Below are 18,614 nucleotides of genomic sequence, written 5' to 3' on the forward strand. Positions count from 1 at the left end.
GTACTGAACAAATGGCTTGTTGGAATGAAAATTAAAGCATAATACGGCACACATTTGATCTTATGAATTTACTTTCATTCCATTATCCCACCCTTTCATTGGATAGTCTAGGACAGTTAACCATCTCAACAGTTGTTACCTATTGTCACTTTTTTAACTTAACTTTAACTTCAACCAGTCACACACCTTGTACCTGGTTCCATCAATGTGAAAATTTTCCCTTACAAAACAAATGTTGTGCTATGCAATAATCAAATCAATTTAAAAGCTAAATGTATTGATTGCTCACTTTTGAATAAAGAGCAAAACAGCACAGGAACAGACCCTTCGGTCCTCCAATCTGCACCAACACATTTTGCCCTTCCATACTAAAGCTGTCTTTATTACAGGATCTGTATCCATCTATCTCCTTCATATTCATGTATTTGTTCAGGTTTTTCTTGAGTGCTGCTATTGTGTCTGCTTCCACCACCTCCTTTAGCAGCGTGTTCCAGGCACTCACTACTCTTTGAAAAACTTGCCTCACACATATCTCTTTTAAACCCTAGCACCTTGAACCCATGTCCCCTAATAATTGACACCTCCAACCTGAGAAAAAAGCCTCGTACTTTCCACTCTACCCTAGCCATTCACAATCCTATAAGCTTATATCCGGTTCCTCAACCTCCTGCGTTCCAGTGAAAACAAATCCAGTCTATCCAACCTTTCTTCATTTCTAAAATCTCCCAAACCAGCAACATCCTAGTAAACCTTTTCACATCGTTTCGGCAGTGTGGTGACCAGAACTGTACGCAATATTCTAAGTGTGGTCTAACTAAAGTTCTATAAGGCTCCTTCTATTCAATGCCCGTTCCAATGAAGGTAAGCATGCTTTCTTTTGGTAATCTGTGGACCTGCACACCCAGATTCTTCTGCATATCAATCCCAAGTGTTCTGCCATTCACAGTATAATTTCCACCTGTACTTGACCTTCCAAAATGCATCCCCTCACATTTGTCCAGATTAGATTCCATCAGCCATTTTTCTGTCCACATCTCCAGCTGATCTTTATCCTTCTGCATCCTCTGACAACCATCCTCTCTATCTGCACTCTACCAATCTTTGTATCATCCATAAACTGACTAATTAGATCAGGTATGCTTTCCTCAAAATCATGTATGTTGACCACAAAGAGCAGAGCTGAAAATGTGTTGCTGGAAAAGTGCAGCAGGTCAGGCAGCATCCAAAGAACAGGAGATTCGACGTTTCGAGCATAAGCCCTTCTTCAGGAATGAGGAAAGTGTGTCCAGCAGGCTAAGATAAAAGGTAGGGAGGACGGACTTGGGGGAGGGGCGATGGAGATGCGATAGGTGGAAGGAAGTCAAGGTGAGGGTGACCAAACGGACCCCACCACCAGGGATATATTTCCCTCCCCTCCCCTATCAGCATTCCGAAAAGACCACTCACTCCGTGACTCCCTCGTCAGGTCCACATCCCCCACCAACCCAACCTCCACTCCCGGCACCTTCCCCTGCAACCGCAAGAAATGCAAAATTTGCGCCCACACCTCCCCCCTTACTTTCCTCCAAGGCCCCAAGGGATCCTTCCATATCTGCCACAAATTCACCTGCACCTCCACACACATCATCTATTGCATCCGCTGCACCCGATTGTGGCCTCCTCTGTATTGGGGAGATGGGCCGCCTACTTGCGGAACGCTTCAGGGAACACCTCTGGGACGCCCGGACCAACCAACCCAACCACCCCGTGGCTCAACACTTTAACTCCCCCTCCCACTCCACCAAGGTCATGCAGGTCCTTGAACTCCTTCATCGCCAGACCATAACAACACGACGGTTGGAGGAAAAGAGCCTCATCTTCCGCCTAGGAACCCTCCAACCACAAGGGATGAACTCCGATTTCTCCAGTTTCCTCATTTCACCTCCCCCCACCTTGTCTCAGTCAAATCCCTCGAACTAAGCACCGCCTTCCTAACCTGCAATCTTCTTCCTGACCTCTCCACCCCCACCCCACTCCGACCTGTCACCCTCACCTTGACCTCCTTCCACCTATCGCATCTCCATTGTCCCTCCTCCCTACCTTTTATCTTAGCCTGCTGGACACTTTCCTCATTCCTGAAGAAGGTTTTATGCCCGAAACGTCGAATTTCCTGTTCCTTGGATGCTGCCTGACCTGCTGCGCTTTTCCAGCAACACATTTTCAGCTCTGATCTCCAGCATCTGCAGACCTCACTTTCTCCAAGAACAGCAGAGTCCCAGCACTGATTCCTGTTGAACACCATAGTCACAACCCTCCATTCCAAAAAGCATCCTTCCACCAGTAAACTCTGTCTCCTAAGACTAAGCCAGTTCTGTATCCATCTTGCCAGTTCATCCCTGATATCATGTGACTTCACTCTCTGCACCAGTCTGCCATGAGGGACCTTGTCAAAGACTTTACTGAAGTCCATGTAGACAACATCAACTGCTTTCCCCAATCAATCATCATCTTCACCACCTCAAAATAAAACCCAATCAAGTTAGTGAGATATGACCTACCCCACACTAAACAATGCTGTCTATCGCTATTAACTCCATTCGCTTCTAAATGCATATAGATCTTGTCCCTGAGAATCTTTTCTAATAATTTCCCTACCACTGAAATGAGGCTCACAGGCCTGTAGTTTGCTGGATTATCCCTGCTACCTTTCTTAAACAATGGGACAACATTGCCTGTTCTCTAGTACTGTGGGATCTTACCTGCGGCCAAACAGGATACAAAGATGTTTGTCAGTGCTCCAGCAATTTGGTTTTTTGCCTCCCTCCGTATTCTGGGATGGATCCCATCTGGATCTGAGGACTTAACTTTCTTAATATCTTTCAAGAATCACAACTCCTCTTCCTGTTTAATAGCAACATGGCTTAGAAATTTGACACTCCCTTCCCTGAGATATCCTCCACCAATTCCTTCTCTTTGGTGAATACTGATACAAAGTATTTGGTTAGGACCTCACCTACCTCTTCTGGCTTGTACATTGATTCCTTCCTTTTGCTGAGAATGTATTTGTGCAGCCTCTTTACTCCGAATGAATAGTTTGGAGTGCCAAACAAAGCTTGATAGGTGTATTACATAACTTAATAGCTATTTAAAGAACAGATACAGAGTGTTCGGCTCACTGTTGTGTCCTGATTTTTCCTCCCTTACATTTATCCAATTTTCCCTGAGATGGATCTGTAATGTTTTCTTTAGCTACTCTTTGTAGTTCCATAAGTTCCATGTTTCAGACATTCTAGATGAAAAGTAGAACTCTGTTAATTTTCTATTGATTTTTTTTTTTCAGTGAGTGTCTTGCATTTATGGTCTCTTTTGGTCCCACCCACAAGTAATAACATCTTCTCTATGTTTATTCTTAAAGATTACGCTTTTTTTTGCTCAAAATGCTCAGCCAATTTTTACTAATAGGTATAACCTGTCCATTCTGGTATTACTTTAATAAACCATTTTACCACTTCAGTACTTAGAACTATTTTCAATTTTCCAAACGTGATCTAACTAATGTTTTATTCTCTAGTGTCAATTTTATTTCTCTACAAATTAACCTTTGTGCTTGATTTACTTTCCAGTGGCTTTATTAAACGATATTACATCTTTCATCTTCTTTTAGTCCCACCTCTTGTCATGTATTTACTTTCCCGTTTCACCTTCGATTTCTGACACTGAACAGTCTATGCTCAACAAAGGACTATTTTATTCCAATGTGTCCCCACCACAAATTGGAACGCAGAATGATTCTGAACTCTTCTGTGGCATTGTCTCCATTCTCCCTTGGCCAGCGTTCTCTTTGTGCTCAATAAACCCTTTCCTTGTCACTAGTACTGTGTTGTGGATCAAACTAGGGATAAGGCTATTTTGAAACTCGTGATGTGTAATGAGGCAGGTTTAATAAATAATCTCAGAGTAAAAGATTGCCAGGGAACAGTGAAATAACACAAATGACTTTAGTATTCAGTTTGAGAGGGATGAATTTGGAATTAGAAACAACTGTACTAAGATTAAATAATAGTAATTACAAAGAGATCAGGGTAGAGCTTGCTGGAGTGGTTTGAGAACAGAGCAGAGAAAGGCAGTCGAGAAACAATGACGATGGCTGACAACAAAGACATATTCCATTGAGAAAGAAGGAGTCTAGGAAAGGAGAATGAGCTAATCTTGGTTAGCCAGGAAAGATGAGGATAACATTAAATGGAAAGAAAAAAACATAATATGTGGCAAAAGTTAATGGTAAGCCAGAGGACTGGAAAGGTACTACAAAATCAACAAAAGATCAACAAAGGGAAATAATAAACTTTGACAGTAAAGTTGCAAGTATTATCACGACGGACAACAAGGGTTTCTATAAATACATAAAAAAGGAAGAGAGAAGCCATGGTGAATATAGGCCCCTTAGAGAATGAGGCAGGAGAAATAATAATGGGGAACCAGGAAATGGCAAAGGAGTTGAATAAATACTTTGCATCAGTCTTCACAGTAGAAAACAAAAATAGCATTCCAAAATTACTAAGTATTCAAGGGACAAAAGGAGGAAAGGAAATAACTGCAATAATATCATGAGAGAAACCAGTGGGGCTAAAGACCATTAGGTCTCTGGGCCTTATGGGATGTATCCAAAGGTATTAAAGGAACAGCAATAATACAATGTAGTAATTTTCCATGAATTCTTAGATTCTGGATTGGAAAACTTCAAATCTATGCAAAGCTAACCTATTATTTGGAAATAGAAGGAGACAATAAAAAAGATAGGCCAGTTAGCTTAATATCTGTACACGGAAAATGTTAGACTCTAATATAAAGGATTTGATAATAGAGCATTTAGGAATACTTAACATGATTAAGCAGAGTCACCATGCCTTCATGAATGGGGAAATCATGCTTGACAAATTTATAAGAACTCTTTTAGAATGTAAGCAGCAGAATAGATAAAGGGGAAGCAATGGATGTAATAAATATGAATTTTCAGAATGTATTTAGTAAGCTACTAAACTTGAGGTTACTTGTTATGATAATATCCTAAGATGTTGGAGGTAGTACATATGTATTGATTAGGGATTGTCTGATGGAAAGCAGAGTTAGTAAAAAGGAGGGGCAAAAAGCTACCAACCTGTAACTTGTGGTTTGCTGCAGAAATCAATGCTGGGCATTATTTCCAATATGTATGAATAACTTGATGAGGAAAGTGATTGATTGTACTATATCCAAATTCACAAATGACATAAAAATGGTGGGGGAGGCAAGGGAACACAGTCACTTTATAAGTGACACAGATTCTGCAGAGTGAGATGAATAGGTTACCTGAGTGGCATTTTGTTTTTAGTTTGGAACTTGTAAAGGTATGTGTGGGATTAATGGGATTGTACTTTTCTGTGTGCTTAACATTATTTGAATTTGTATTGTAAATAAATAGTTTTGGTTATTTTGTTTTATCATCATTTAGTTTGATTGAATTTATTTTGGTAAATGAACTTCTATTTTATGGTTAAAACAAAAGCTGCAACCTTGCATGCTTATGTTTCAGTGAGACACCACTTTGTAAAAACCAAAATAAACATTATCTAGCAAGCTAGGTTTTGATGTCAGATATGATCTGTCAAGTAATAATATTGGATGGGATCATAATAACACTTGTACCCCTGATCTTTCTGTTCTTCTATCCCATTTAATTTCCTTATTCTTCCAGAAAATATCACCTGACACATGTTTATGTGAAGTTTGCTATTTACACACCCAATCTCCAAGTTTTTTACTTTTGTGGTTTTAAGACAGCAGGTAACCAAAGTACTTTACAGCCAATGAAAATCTTATGAAGTAAAGGTAAAGTCACTGTAGTCCAACCAGACAATAGGGCTGCTCTCTCATTACAGAGAGATGACTAGTAGTGGTTTAGGGTCATCAACCCTCAGATGAGGGGAGATGTTGAGAAAGCGAGTTCTTCACATTAACGTCAGCCGGTGCAGGAATTAAATCCATGCTTTGCATCATAGAATATTCAATATTGTAATGTAGGAATGTGGTAGACAATCTGTAAACAGCAAATTGTTGTACACAGCAGTATAATAGTGTCAAAGTAGTCTGTTTTTGAGATGTTATTTGCAGAAAAATATTGACTAAGGTGCCAGGGATAACTACCCTGCTCTGCTTTGAAGTGAAGCAATATGGTCCTTAGTGTCCACTTGAGAAAACTGAAAGGTCCTCAATTTATACCTTGACTCAAATATGATACTTCTGACAGTGTAGAACTCCCTCCTTCAGTGTTGCACTGATATATCAATCTGATTTTATTTGCGCTCGAGTCCTGAACTTGACCCACAAATAACTGTCTCAGAAATTACTGTGCCACAGCCTGTCCCCAAATTTGATCTCATTACAAATTTTGACTTATTGGGACTATTTCCCAAGTCAAAATCAGTTATGTTGTTAATGAGGAGCTTGTCCTTCAGTTATTTGAAACAATAGTCAGATCTTATTTGTAGTACTGAATTCCATCTTGATAATGAAATCTCAGCCTTGGAAAGAGTGATATGGGGTGGTTCAGTTGTGAGCGTAGGTTGTACAAACTTTTGCATATTCTCGATATTCTTGGAAGTTTAAATAAAGTCAGATTGACCTGTTTAATGTGTTAGGTTAGATGCAGACAATGAGGCAATAGGTCTTTTGTTGGGAAATCAGAAAAAAGCTGTTTTACACAAAAGGATAGTGAAATAATGGTGATCTCCGCATCATAAGAAATTTGCAACTTAAAAAAATTGTTCTGAAAAGTATCAAGATATTGAATGAAGGTATGGAATTAAGTTATGCATCAACTATGTTAAGTGGTTCAAGGACCCTACTAGAAAATGAGTGGAGGGATTCAGCCACTACCATTCTTATGACAAATAAATGAAAATATAGTGATGTAACCATATTTACATAACGTACATGCTCTAAGCCTATGGTGTCACTTCTTGGTATTTCTTTTTCTTGTTGAATCTTTTCCTACCTCAACCTCCTACGATGTCTAACTACTCCTAAAGTAGATGGAATCACAGTAGTGGCATGATAGATGATGCAGTTCTGTGGCAGTGGTCATGGTCTGACTCATTGATGCCATATGATACCTCAACAAAAGATGGTGGTGGCTTGTCAAATTTGAAAATGCTGTTAAATATGGACAGTAAATGTGGATTATCTTCTGCTTGAGATGTCAGTTGACCATCATTTGTGTGGCATAAGTATTGTCATCTTTGTTAGACTCCCTACGATGTGGAAGCAGGCCATTTGGTCCATCGAGTACACACTAAGCTTCTGAAGAGCATCCCACCCAGAACCACCTCCCTACTCAATCACCCTGCATTTCCTATGGCCAACCCACCTACCTTGCACATTCTGGACCCTATGGGCAATTTAGCATGGCCAATTCACCTGACTTGCACATCTTTGGACTTTGGGAGCAAACCAGAGCACCCGGAGGAAACCCATGCGCAAACTCCACACGGGAAGTTGCCCAAGGATGGAATCGAACCCAGGTCCCTGACACTGAGAGGCAAGAAGGAGGATGGTAAAAAGTTGTGGCTGTAAGAGCTGCTCCTTTTTTTGAGGTACTTTCAGTGTTGGAACTGATTTCCTCAAATTCTAGAGGCAGCAATTGCTGTTCTCTAAGCTGTTGCATTGCTTTGGAACTTCGGGGAAAAGAAAGGTCAAAACAATGGCACTATAAAAAGGAAGAAGACAGACAAAGGTAGCAACCACATAGGAAATAAATCAAATGGAGAAATAAACCTGGACTGCTGTCTGACCCAGCAGTGAATCTGCACAGTTGACTGTTCTGCAGTTTGATTTCAAGTATATCTGGATATTGAAGCTTGTCTCAAGAAGAATTAACAATCGGCGAAATTCGCAGCTGACCTTGGAGAAACCTGTGTGGGGAAGCTCACAGCATAGGAGCAGCTAAGTGGTTTTTAAAAGTGCAAACTTGCTGTTTTTTACTTGTAAATCTATGATAGTGACTTGAGTGGGTTCTTTTTAGATTATATGTTATATTAAGATTCATCTCTTGATTAAACTTTTAAAAACACAAAAAGTAGGTACTAAGTTAGCCTGGAACAGTGTTTTTTAGAGCAGTAAGACTGTGCTATTTTCTGAGTTTGTAGATTGTTAAGGAGCAAAGTTGGCCTTTAGTAGAGTGTTGTACGCTTCCTGTTGGATGTAGGAGATGAGGAGGAGTTCCAATGTTATTGATGATTATGTCTGCAGAAAGTGTGTTTGGTTACGATTCCTGTCGGATCGCATGAATCAGTTGGAGCGGCAGTTGGCGGCAAGGAGGTCCTCGACGATAGTAATATCTGGATTACTCCCAGTGCCACAAGCTAGTGAAGTTAGGAACAGGAGGATTGAACAGATGAATGCGTGGCTGGAGAGCCTGTGCAGGGGAGAAGGATTCACATTTTTGGATCATTGGAAAGACTTCTGGGGTAGAAGTGACCTGTACAAAAAGGACAGATTGCACCTGAATTGGAAGGGGCTTAAGATATTAGTGGGGAGATTTGCTAGAACTGCTTGGGAGGATTCAAAGTAGTGGGGGAACAGTGGGACCCAAGGGGATAGTGAGGAAAGAGATCAGTCTGAGACTGATCTGAGACAGTTGGAAAAAGAAGCAAGTCAAACAGGGCAGGCAAGAGCAAAGCAAAGACTGAGGTCAGACTGATGAATTAAACTGATTGAAGTATTTCAATGCAAGAGGCCTATCAGGTAAGGCAGATGAACTCAGGGCATGGTTGGGAACATGGGAATGAGATATCATAGCAATTACAGAGATGTGGCTCAGGGATGGACTGGAATGACAGATAAATGTGCCAGGATACAAATGCTGCAGGAAGAATTGAGAGGGAGGAAAGAAAGGAAAGGGCATGGTGTTTCTCTTTGATTAACATTACAGCTATACTTAGGGAGGATGTTCCTGAGACTACATGCATGGAAGTTATTTTGGAAATAAGAAAGATATGATCACCTTTATTGGATTGTACTATAGTAGTAGTCAGTGGGAAATTGAGAAATACATTTGTAAGCAGATCTCAGTTATATGTAAGATAGGGTAGTTATGGTAGGACATTTTGACTTTCCAGACATAAACTGGGACTGCCATAATGTTAAAGACTTGGATGGAGAGGAATTTGTTAAGTGTGTACAAGATGATTTTCTGATTCAGCATGTGGATATACCTACTAGAGAAGCTGCAAAATTTTACCTATTCTTGGGAAATAAGACAGGGCAAGGTGTCAGTGGGGAAGCACTTTGGGGCCAGTGTAATTCTATTCGTTTTGAAATAGTGTTGGAAAAGGGCAAGCCAGATCTAAAAGTTAAAGTTCTGAATTGGAGGATAGTATTAGGCGAGAACTTTCAAAAATTGTTTGGCGAGGGATGTTTGCAGGTAAAGGGATGGCTGAAAAATGGGGAAGCCTTTGAAAATGAGATGAAACCCCAAAGACAGTATGTTCCTGTTAGGGTAAAGGGCAAGTCTGGTAGGTGTAGCGAATGTTGGATGACTAGAGAAATTGAGATTTTGGTGAAGAAAAGGAATGAAGCATATATCAGGTGTAGACAGCAGAGATCAAGTGAATCACTAGAAGAGTATAAAGGTGGTAGGAGTATACTTAAGAGGGAAAAAGGGGGACATGAGTTAGCTTTGGCAAATAGGGTTAAGGAGAATCCAAAGGTGGTAGGAGTATACTTAAGAGGGAAAAAGGGGACATGAGTTAGCTTTGGCAAATAGGGTTAAGGAGAATCCAAAGGGAACTGAAAATTCTTTAAGAACTAGAGGGTAACTAGGGAGAGAAGAGGGTCCCTTAAAGATCAGCAAGGCTGCCCATATGTGCAATCATAAGAGTAAGGGGAGATACTAAATGAGTATTTTGCAACAGTGTTTAATGTGGAGAAGGATATAGAAGATATAGAATATGGGAACGTAAATAGCGGTATCCTGAAAAATGTCCATATTCTATAATATGTATAAATGTGGATAAATCCCTGGGACCTGATAAGGTGTACTGTTGAACTCTGGGGGAAGCTAGGGAAGTGATTGCTGGCCCCCTTGCTTAGATATATGCATCGGTAGTCACAGGTGGGGTGCTGGAAGACTGGAGGTTAATTAACATTGTGCCACTATTTAGGAAAGGTGGTAAGGAAAAGCATCCAATCAACAGGCTGCATTGTTCTTGATGGTTTAATACTTCTTGAGTTAAGAATTAATGAAAAGAAATTTCACTGTGTATCTAACGTACAACATTTTGTTCCTGATCAATTTTATATTGTAAATACAATATCTTTATCTGTGTTTTTGATTTATCGCTGAAACAGAAAAGGAACATTTTTTAAAAACCAAGGATTGCTGCACTATTTTTAAAGCAAGTAACCTGACACTCACATGCTGTTTACACAGCCTTTGATTGAAGCAGTGGGCCAAGTCTAGTTGCATATGAGCTGGAGCTGGTACGTTACCTAACAATGGAGCTATGTTTAACAACAAGTAACAGATTGGTCTGTGGGACTAGTGTCCAGTTATTGATGACAAAGGCCCTCCTGCTTGCCAAAACTCTGGCTACCTGATAACTGAACAGTTTGGGGGTGCAAATGTTCAGGTCAGAAACCTTGGGACCTCTGAAAAAGAAGGTATTTTTGCTCTGCAGTGAAAAGCATCTCAAGCCTGTCATTAATTAGTTTATTTTCCCTAATCATTTTCTGTAACTGTGACTCCTAATTAAGAAATCAGAGATCCTTGTAAGTGTAAATCATTCACCCTGTGTCTCCTGCAAACTAGGGAAAATACCTGGCGAAAGAAGATTAAGCAGCAATTTTTGGATCAACAAAAGGATCATCTCAGCAAATTCTATGAATAAGGACAGCTGAACTCCCTCGTCAGTCTTTCCTGCTACCAATAACACCCATTTTTTGTGACCATTGTCACAATGATGTTTTTTTTACATAAGATTACTATGCCCTTGAGTTTTCTTCCCAGAGAGGGGGTAATTGGCCAGGCTTCAGCTCGGCTGGGTTTGAAAGACGTATTGGGACCCTGTTTGTTTACCCCTAACAGAAAATGCCTCTGCTAAAGGCTTTCGTGACTTAAAAAAAAGTATAATCAAAGGGGAGTGCCCAGCTATCTGTGTAGCTAGCCTTTGTTTAGATTAGAGTTTTTGGTTCAGTTCAGTAGCAGTACATGTGAAGAAAGACTGGTGTGGCATTTCTCTCTCTCTCTCTATCTCTATCTCTCTGTTATAAATATTAATTCTTGTTAAGTACAGAAAGTAGTCTGTGCTTTCTGACAGCCTACCAAAAAGACAGTTTATTGGGAAATTCTGTATACTTTCTGGAATGCTTAATTTTTATGATGACTTTATGATTAGCAGGACTGGACTTCCAGAGTGCTTCCTCAGAATTAGAATTAGGTTTATTGTCTTCTGTGCTCAAGTTACAAAAGACCAGGAGCATAAAGTCATAGAGATTGTACCAACTTCCAACACTTCCTGTGGCAGTTCATTTCATACACGTACCACCCTCTGCATGAACAAGTTGCCTCTTCGGTCTCTTTTATACCTTTCCCCTCTCAACCTAAACCTATGCCCTCTTGTTCTGGACTCTCCCACCCCAGGGAAACGACTTTTTCTATTTATTCTATCCATGCCCCTCATAATTTTGTGAACCTCAATAAACTCACTCCTCAGTCTCCGACGCTCCAAGTAAAACAGCCTGCCTGTTCAGCCTCTCTCTATAGCTCAAATCCTCCAACCCTGGCAACATCCTTGTCTGAACTCTTTCAAGTTTCACAACATCTTTCCAGTAGGAAGGAGACCAGAATTGCACGCAATATTCCAACAGTGGCCAAACCCAATGTCCTGTACAACCGCAACATGACCTCCCAACTGTACTCAATACTCTGACCAATAAAGGAAAGCATACCAAACGCCTTCTTCGCTCTCCTATCTACCTGCGACTCTACTTTCAAGGAACTATGAACCTGCGCTCAAGGTCTCTTTGTTCAGCAACACTCCCTCGGACCTTACCATTAAGTGTATAAGTCGTGCTAAAATTTGCTTTCCCAAAATGCAGCACCTCACATTTATCTGAATTAAACGCCATGTGCCACTTCTCAGCCCATTGGCCCATCTGATCAAGATCCTGTTGTAATCTGAGTTAACCTTCTTCGCTCACCACTGCACCTCCAATTTTGGTGTCATCTGCAAACTTATTAACTATACCTCTTATGCTCGCATCCAAATCATTTATGTAAATGATGACAAGTAGGGGACCCAGCACTGATTCTTGTGGCACTCCACTGGTCACAGGCCTCCAGTCTGAAAAACAACCCTCCACCACCACCCTCTGTTTTCTACCTTTGAGCCAGTTCTGTATCTAAAATGGCCAGTTCTCCCTGTACTCCGTGAGACCTAACCTTGCTAACCAGTCTCCCATGGGGAACCTTGTCAAACGCCTTACTGAAGTCCATGAACATCATGTCTACCGCTCTGCCCTCACCAATCCTCTTTTTTACTTCTTCAAAAAACTCAATCAAGTTTGTGAGACATGATTTCCCACGCACAAAGCCATGTTGACTATCCTTAATCAGTCCTTTGCCTTTCCAAATACAAGTACATCCTGCCCCTCAGGATTCCCTCCAACAACTTTTCCGCCACAGACATCAGGCTCACTGGTCTATAGTCTCTGGCTTGTCCTTACCACCTTTCTTAAAGAATGGCACCACGTCAGCCAACCTCCAGTCTTCCGGCACCTCACCTGTGACTGTAAATGATACAAATATCTCAGCAAGAGGCTCAGCAATCACTTTCCTAGCTTCCCACAGACTTCTAGGGTACACCTAATCAGGTCCTAGGGATTTATCCACCTTTATGCACTTCAAGACATCGAGCACTTCCTCCTCTGTAATATGGACATTTTTCATGATGTCACCATCTATTTCCCTACATTCTTTATTTTCCATGTCCTTTTCCACAGTAAATACTGATGCAAAATACTCGTTTAGTATCTCCCCCATTTTCTGCACATTGAAAAGTGTGCAATATTGCCAACACACAGTTCCATCTTAGATACGAAGTACCTATATACCAAAGAAAAGGCACAAAGAAAAGAAAAAAAAATACTACATTACAGATATACATAGAATAAGTTAGGAAAAAGATAAAGCTAAAAAGATGGACATTATAGTAATTCTGTCAGGGCTTCCATGTCTTCTGAATAGGCTCCACCGGTTTCCAACCAGTAACCATCATTCTGGGGGCGCTGGCCACCCTCGTTTTGCTCCTGATGGTTGGCTGCCCCTGCTCCGCTTGGGCTGTTGGTGGCTCCCACTGTACTCCAGCCAATGGCTGTGATCCCCTTTCCACTTTGGGCTGCTGGCTGCCATCCTGACTCAGGGTCACTAGCCACTTTCCCCTCTGCTCCAGGCCGTTGGTAGAAGAGAAAAAAGACAAGAGTAAAACAACAATTATAGCATAATCAACCTGGCATAGTTTATCAACAAAATAATTATGACACATTTAGTCATCAAGCGATCCAAACAAAACATGATTTTTTTCACCTGAATGCCTCTTAATCTCAGATTGCCATTAACTTCTTCGAGGAAGCACCTTTTCTGTACAGTAACAACTTGTGACTTGCTCGATCTACTTTGGAAATCTTTCTTTGCTCTGACATTTCTTTCATGCTAACAAGATTATTCCTCAACCTTTGCTCAATGACACACTCTGTTGAATGTATAGTATCCCAGAAGAGATGTTTTCCAGGCAAACTTTTCTTCCATAAAAGATTTCCTTTAGAATATTGTATAATCTCCCTGTATTTTAGTTTTTTCTACAATGAGGAGTTGTGAATACTCCTGAATAGTTTGCAAACATCACCCTGCCTCTAGCTTGTAATGGAGGGAAGGTCATTAAAGCAGCTGAAGATGGGTAGGCTTCACACACTGCCTTGAGGACCTCCTGCAGTAATGCCCTATAACTAAGATGATTCACTTCTCACAAATAAACCATCTTCCTTTGTGTTAGATGTGATTCCAAAGAGCAGTGAGTTTTTCTGATCCCCATTGCTTCTTTGAAATCTTTGCTACAGCTCCTTGAGCCACACTGTGGATTTCTGCATTGTTCTCAAAGTCACTCCCTCTCTGCTGTATTGTCGAGTTCACCTCTTTTGTCCATGTTTGGACCAATACTGTGATGAGGTCAGGAGCTGAGTGGACCTGGTAGAAGAGCCCAAACTGTGTGAATTAGCAGAATATTGTTGAGTAATTGCTATCAGTGACAACTTGCAACATTTTTTTGATGATTGAGAGCGTGAACTGATGGAGCAGTTATTGGCTGTGTTGGATTTGCCCAACTTGTTGTGGGGAGGACATATGTGTTCAATTTATGACGTGATTGGGTAGACACTAGTGTTTTAACGATGTACAAAAACAGCTTGATCAAGGAAGTGACTAGCTCTAGAGCTAACTCTTTTGTATTTCTGCTTGAAAGTTGTTTGGGTTCATCCTATATGCAGTATTCACTGTCTTCAGTCCTTTCTTGATATCAAATAGACTAAATCGGATTGGTCGAAGTTTGGCATCTGTGATGCTTGGAGCCTCAGCAGCAAACCAAGAATAATCATTAACTCAGTATATCCAGTTGAAGATGCCATTAAGGGCCTGCGATAGCGAGGTCGTCCTCCTGGCATTTGGGCTGGTGGCAGTAGCAGCAATGCTCCTCCAGTGATTGGAGATGGCAATGGACTCTTCAAGATGGCAGCACCAGAAAGGCAACATCTACAGATGAAGCGGGACTTGTGACCTGGAGGCAGCCTGACCTGGCATCTGAACCAGGGACTCTTAGTTGTGGGGTGAGTGTGGGTTCAGCTGCGTCAGTGAAGTGGGCCCAGCAGTGAAGGGATGGCAGTTAAAGTGGGGTGAACCCTATGTTGGTGAGTCCTGTACAGGTGGCAGCAAGACAGTAGAGGTCTCCATTGAGGCTAGGTGCTGGGTCAGAAGAACTCATATTCCGAACTTTATACTATCGTATTTTTATAATTTATTCCTGTGTCCTATAATGCTGGACTATTTATTTCTTACCTTTTTCTTTGTTTCCTGAGAATTTGATCTTAAGTATCTGTACCTAGGCACGTTTGTACCTAAGAAGGTGCTGTAATGTGGTGACTGTGAACTTCTCGCTATACTTATTTGAGTACATGTGATAATAAAGCTAATCAATTTGATCATTCAGTTGGTGCAAATACTTCAGCTTTATTACTGTAAAACTATCTCAGCAACCACAAGGAAATCTGGAGAGTCAGTTGAGTAAGAAATTAAAGATTTTAGATAGGAATGATATTCCTTTGGGATTTGAGTATCTGAGAAATAGGTTGAAACTTTGTCTTACTGTTTATAGTAAGATTTGTATTATATTTCGAAATGTGTGTGTTTGTGTATGGTATATATATTCTGTACACTTGTTTTGTGTAATAAATTTGTGTTGTTTTATTGAAGGACATTAGCAGCCTACTGTGTACATATTTCAGTGACTTAGAACAAAAGTAATCAAATGCAAAAATTAAATTTCTGATCTATCAAGCCAGTTTCCTCTCAGGGGTTTGACTTGACTGGTATTACCAACAGCTGAGATCTTAACAGGGTATGTTTCACTTCCAGTTGTGAAAGCCTTTTGGTTCCCCCCATCATCACCAGCTATTTCAATTTTCCAGGACCAGATCTTTCCGCATTCAAAGTCTGATGTTGTGAAAGAAGTGTGTCCAGAAAATTTAAAACTACTCCAGACTCTTCCAGTGGCGTTACCACCAGTTTTGTATCTGCCAGCAGGAGGTGGCACAACACATCCACACTTGCTACTTGGTCTCTTGGAAGGTGTTCCAACTTGTAATTATATGCACTTAGTATTAGAGCCCACTGCTGAATTTGGCCTGAAACTATGAGTGGCACTGCCTGACCTCTCTTAAGTAGATCTGGCAGGGGTTTGTGGTCTGGGATATGGAGCCCAAAACTGCACACAGTACTCCAATACTTGTGAATCTGAAATGAACACGATGGATGTCACCGCCCTGATGCCTTTGCTGCCTGAAGAAGAGAATGAATTCTGTGATGCTCTGGGTGCAAGAGATGAGTTGCTGTGCGTTACACACCGCTGGTATTAGAGGCACAGTTGGAGGAACCCGACCCAATTTCCGAAATGGTGGAGCTGCAAAACAATGAACCGGCCTATGTCCTCAGACCCAGAAGGGAGGAATGTAGTGATTGTAATGAGGTCAGCCAGGTGGATCACGTGTTCCCTGATTGGACCAGATTAACAGCCTCAATCAGGGAGCTCTGGCTAATGGAAAAAAATTGGAGTGTCAGACATTTTGTTCAGTGTGAGAGCTAACTGTGAGAGTGCTGGATGAGTGTCTTGGACTTTCTACATGTAAATAAAGGGTGACTTGAAAATGGGACACCGGCTTTTTGGAGTTCTTTCACAATGCGCGTCAGTAAAATTCTGAACTAATTCCTTGTTCTGCGCCTGTCTGTCCAAGCCCTCACTTTCATTCTTTCAGTATTTTCTGATGTTATCATTTATAAGCCTTTCAAAAACCCAAGGTATCATTTCGTGAGAAAGCATTAAGAAATAATTGAACAATTGTGTCATAACTGAAGGAAACAACTAGGTAATTCTTGAAGGATATTACTATCGTAAGTTGCTCCAGTCTTTTAAAACTGACAGCGAAGATCTGTCAGATTAGCCATGATTTATTTGAATTACAGAATGGACTCAAGGGGTTAAATGGCTGACCCTTATTTTTATGTTTCTACTTCCTGCTCTGGCTATCCAAAGTTATTTATATGGGAGTAATTCTCCACCCCATATTTCAATATTGTGCACCATTAGCATCAAAATAAACAACAGATTGTTTGTTTTAAATCCATTTGTGTAATCTTTTAAAGGAATCATTATTTCACTTTCCTCCTCTTTGAATTGTATACTGTAGTTTATGAAAAAGACAGAGATATGTAGCCACCTCTTTGCCCACCAAATGTTTTTTATATGTTTTGATCTTGCAGTTGGGAGAATGAAATCATAGAATTCCTACTGTGTGGAAGCAGGCCATTTGGCCCACTGAGTACACACCAATCCTCCAAGGAAAATACTACGCAAACTCACCCCCTACCTGATCCCTGTAACCCTGCATTTCCTATGGCAAGTCCACTGTGCCTGCACATCCCTGGACACTATGAGCAACTTAGCATGGCCAATCTATCTAACCTGCACATCTTTGGAGTGTGGGAGGAAACAGTGGCTCAGTGGTTAGCACTGCTGCCTCACAACGTCAGGGATTCACGTTCAATTCCAGTCTGTGTGGAGTTTGCACATTTTCCCTGTGTCTGCATGGGTTTCCTCCGGTTGCTCCGGTTTCCTCCCACAGTCCAAAGATGTGTAAGTTAGGTGAATTGGCCATGCTAAATTGCCCCTAGTGTTCAGGGATGTGTTGGTTAGGTGCATTAGTCAAGGGAAATGTGGAGTAACAGGGTAGGGGAATGGGTCTGGTGGGATACTCTTTGGAAGATTGGTGTGGACTTGGGCCAAATGGCCTGCTGCCACACTGTAGGGATTCTATGAAACTGGAGCACCCAGAGGAAGTTCCTCTCAGACTTGGGGAGAATGTGCAGACTCCACACAGTCAGTCACCTGAAGCAAGAGTCAAACCTGGATCCCTGGCGCTGTGAGGCAGCAGTGCTACGTACTGAGCCACCATGCAAAATGGCCATCAACTCTCGTTGATTAATTGAAAATATTTTTGAATATACTGTTCATTTTTATTCAAGTAACTATGTGAAAAGATTACTCTGTTGTTATTTGCAGGTTAAATTATTAACTTTTTCTTTCTCAAAGGTTACAGAGAATGAAGATGACCTGGGTAAAGGTGAAAATGATGAGAGTGCTGCAACAGGAAATGCTGGAAAAGGTTTAGCCTGGGGCATAATTGGAATAGCTAATAAATAAAAGACAAGTAGTCAAAAAATGAAATGAGTGATAACCTGTGTGCTGAATAATAAAATGAAGTAGGTTTCACCATAAGTGGGAGATTTACATAGTGTTTGAAAACGTTCTTTATGAAGTTACTTTCTGTATCTTTGTTCTTTGCAGTAAAATTCTATGTTACTCTGATAACTTTTATCATTTTATTATTTCAAAGAAAAAGTCAAATATGGGTATTAATATTCAGTCAATTTTGTAGGTATTTATAATTTCTGCTTTACTTATGCGAGCTTCAGGTAGGTGTCAATTCTGGTCAGAAATGAAAAAACAATGCTTACAATTTTCTTGAGCTTTAACTTGCAGGATTCAATAAAACCTAATTATTTATGTTCTCCTTGTAAAAATGTTCAAGAATGAAATTGCTCAACTCAGTGCAATATTGTAATAAGCTATGATGACATTTTTGGTTGTTCACGAATTATTTGAAATAAAAAGGAAAAACTGAAAGTCAAGGACAAATAGTAAAACTTTGTTTTAATTATGATTTCAGAAAACAATAGCAAGAGACAGATTTTCATTCCAAACAGGCTTAATGTTTCT

The 18,614-nt window shown here is 40.7% G+C and overlaps 1 protein-coding gene across 1 annotated transcript in view; it reads left to right on the top strand.

Moving 5' to 3' along the window:
- Positions 1 to 18,073, top strand: part of LOC132820916 (superoxide dismutase [Cu-Zn]-like) — a 59,320-nt gene extending 41,247 nt beyond the window's left edge. The window contains exon 5 of the mRNA XM_060833273.1: positions 17,928 to 18,073. Coding sequence (XP_060689256.1) covers positions 17,928 to 18,038 — 111 coding nt within the window. The 3' untranslated portion in view covers positions 18,039 to 18,073. The remainder of the gene's footprint in view (positions 1 to 17,927) is intronic.
- Positions 18,074 to 18,614: the final 541 nt, after the last annotated feature.

The sequence above is a fragment of the Hemiscyllium ocellatum genome, chromosome 12, assembly GCF_020745735.1.
Source record: "Hemiscyllium ocellatum isolate sHemOce1 chromosome 12, sHemOce1.pat.X.cur, whole genome shotgun sequence".
Lineage (NCBI taxonomy): Eukaryota > Metazoa > Chordata > Chondrichthyes > Orectolobiformes > Hemiscylliidae > Hemiscyllium > Hemiscyllium ocellatum.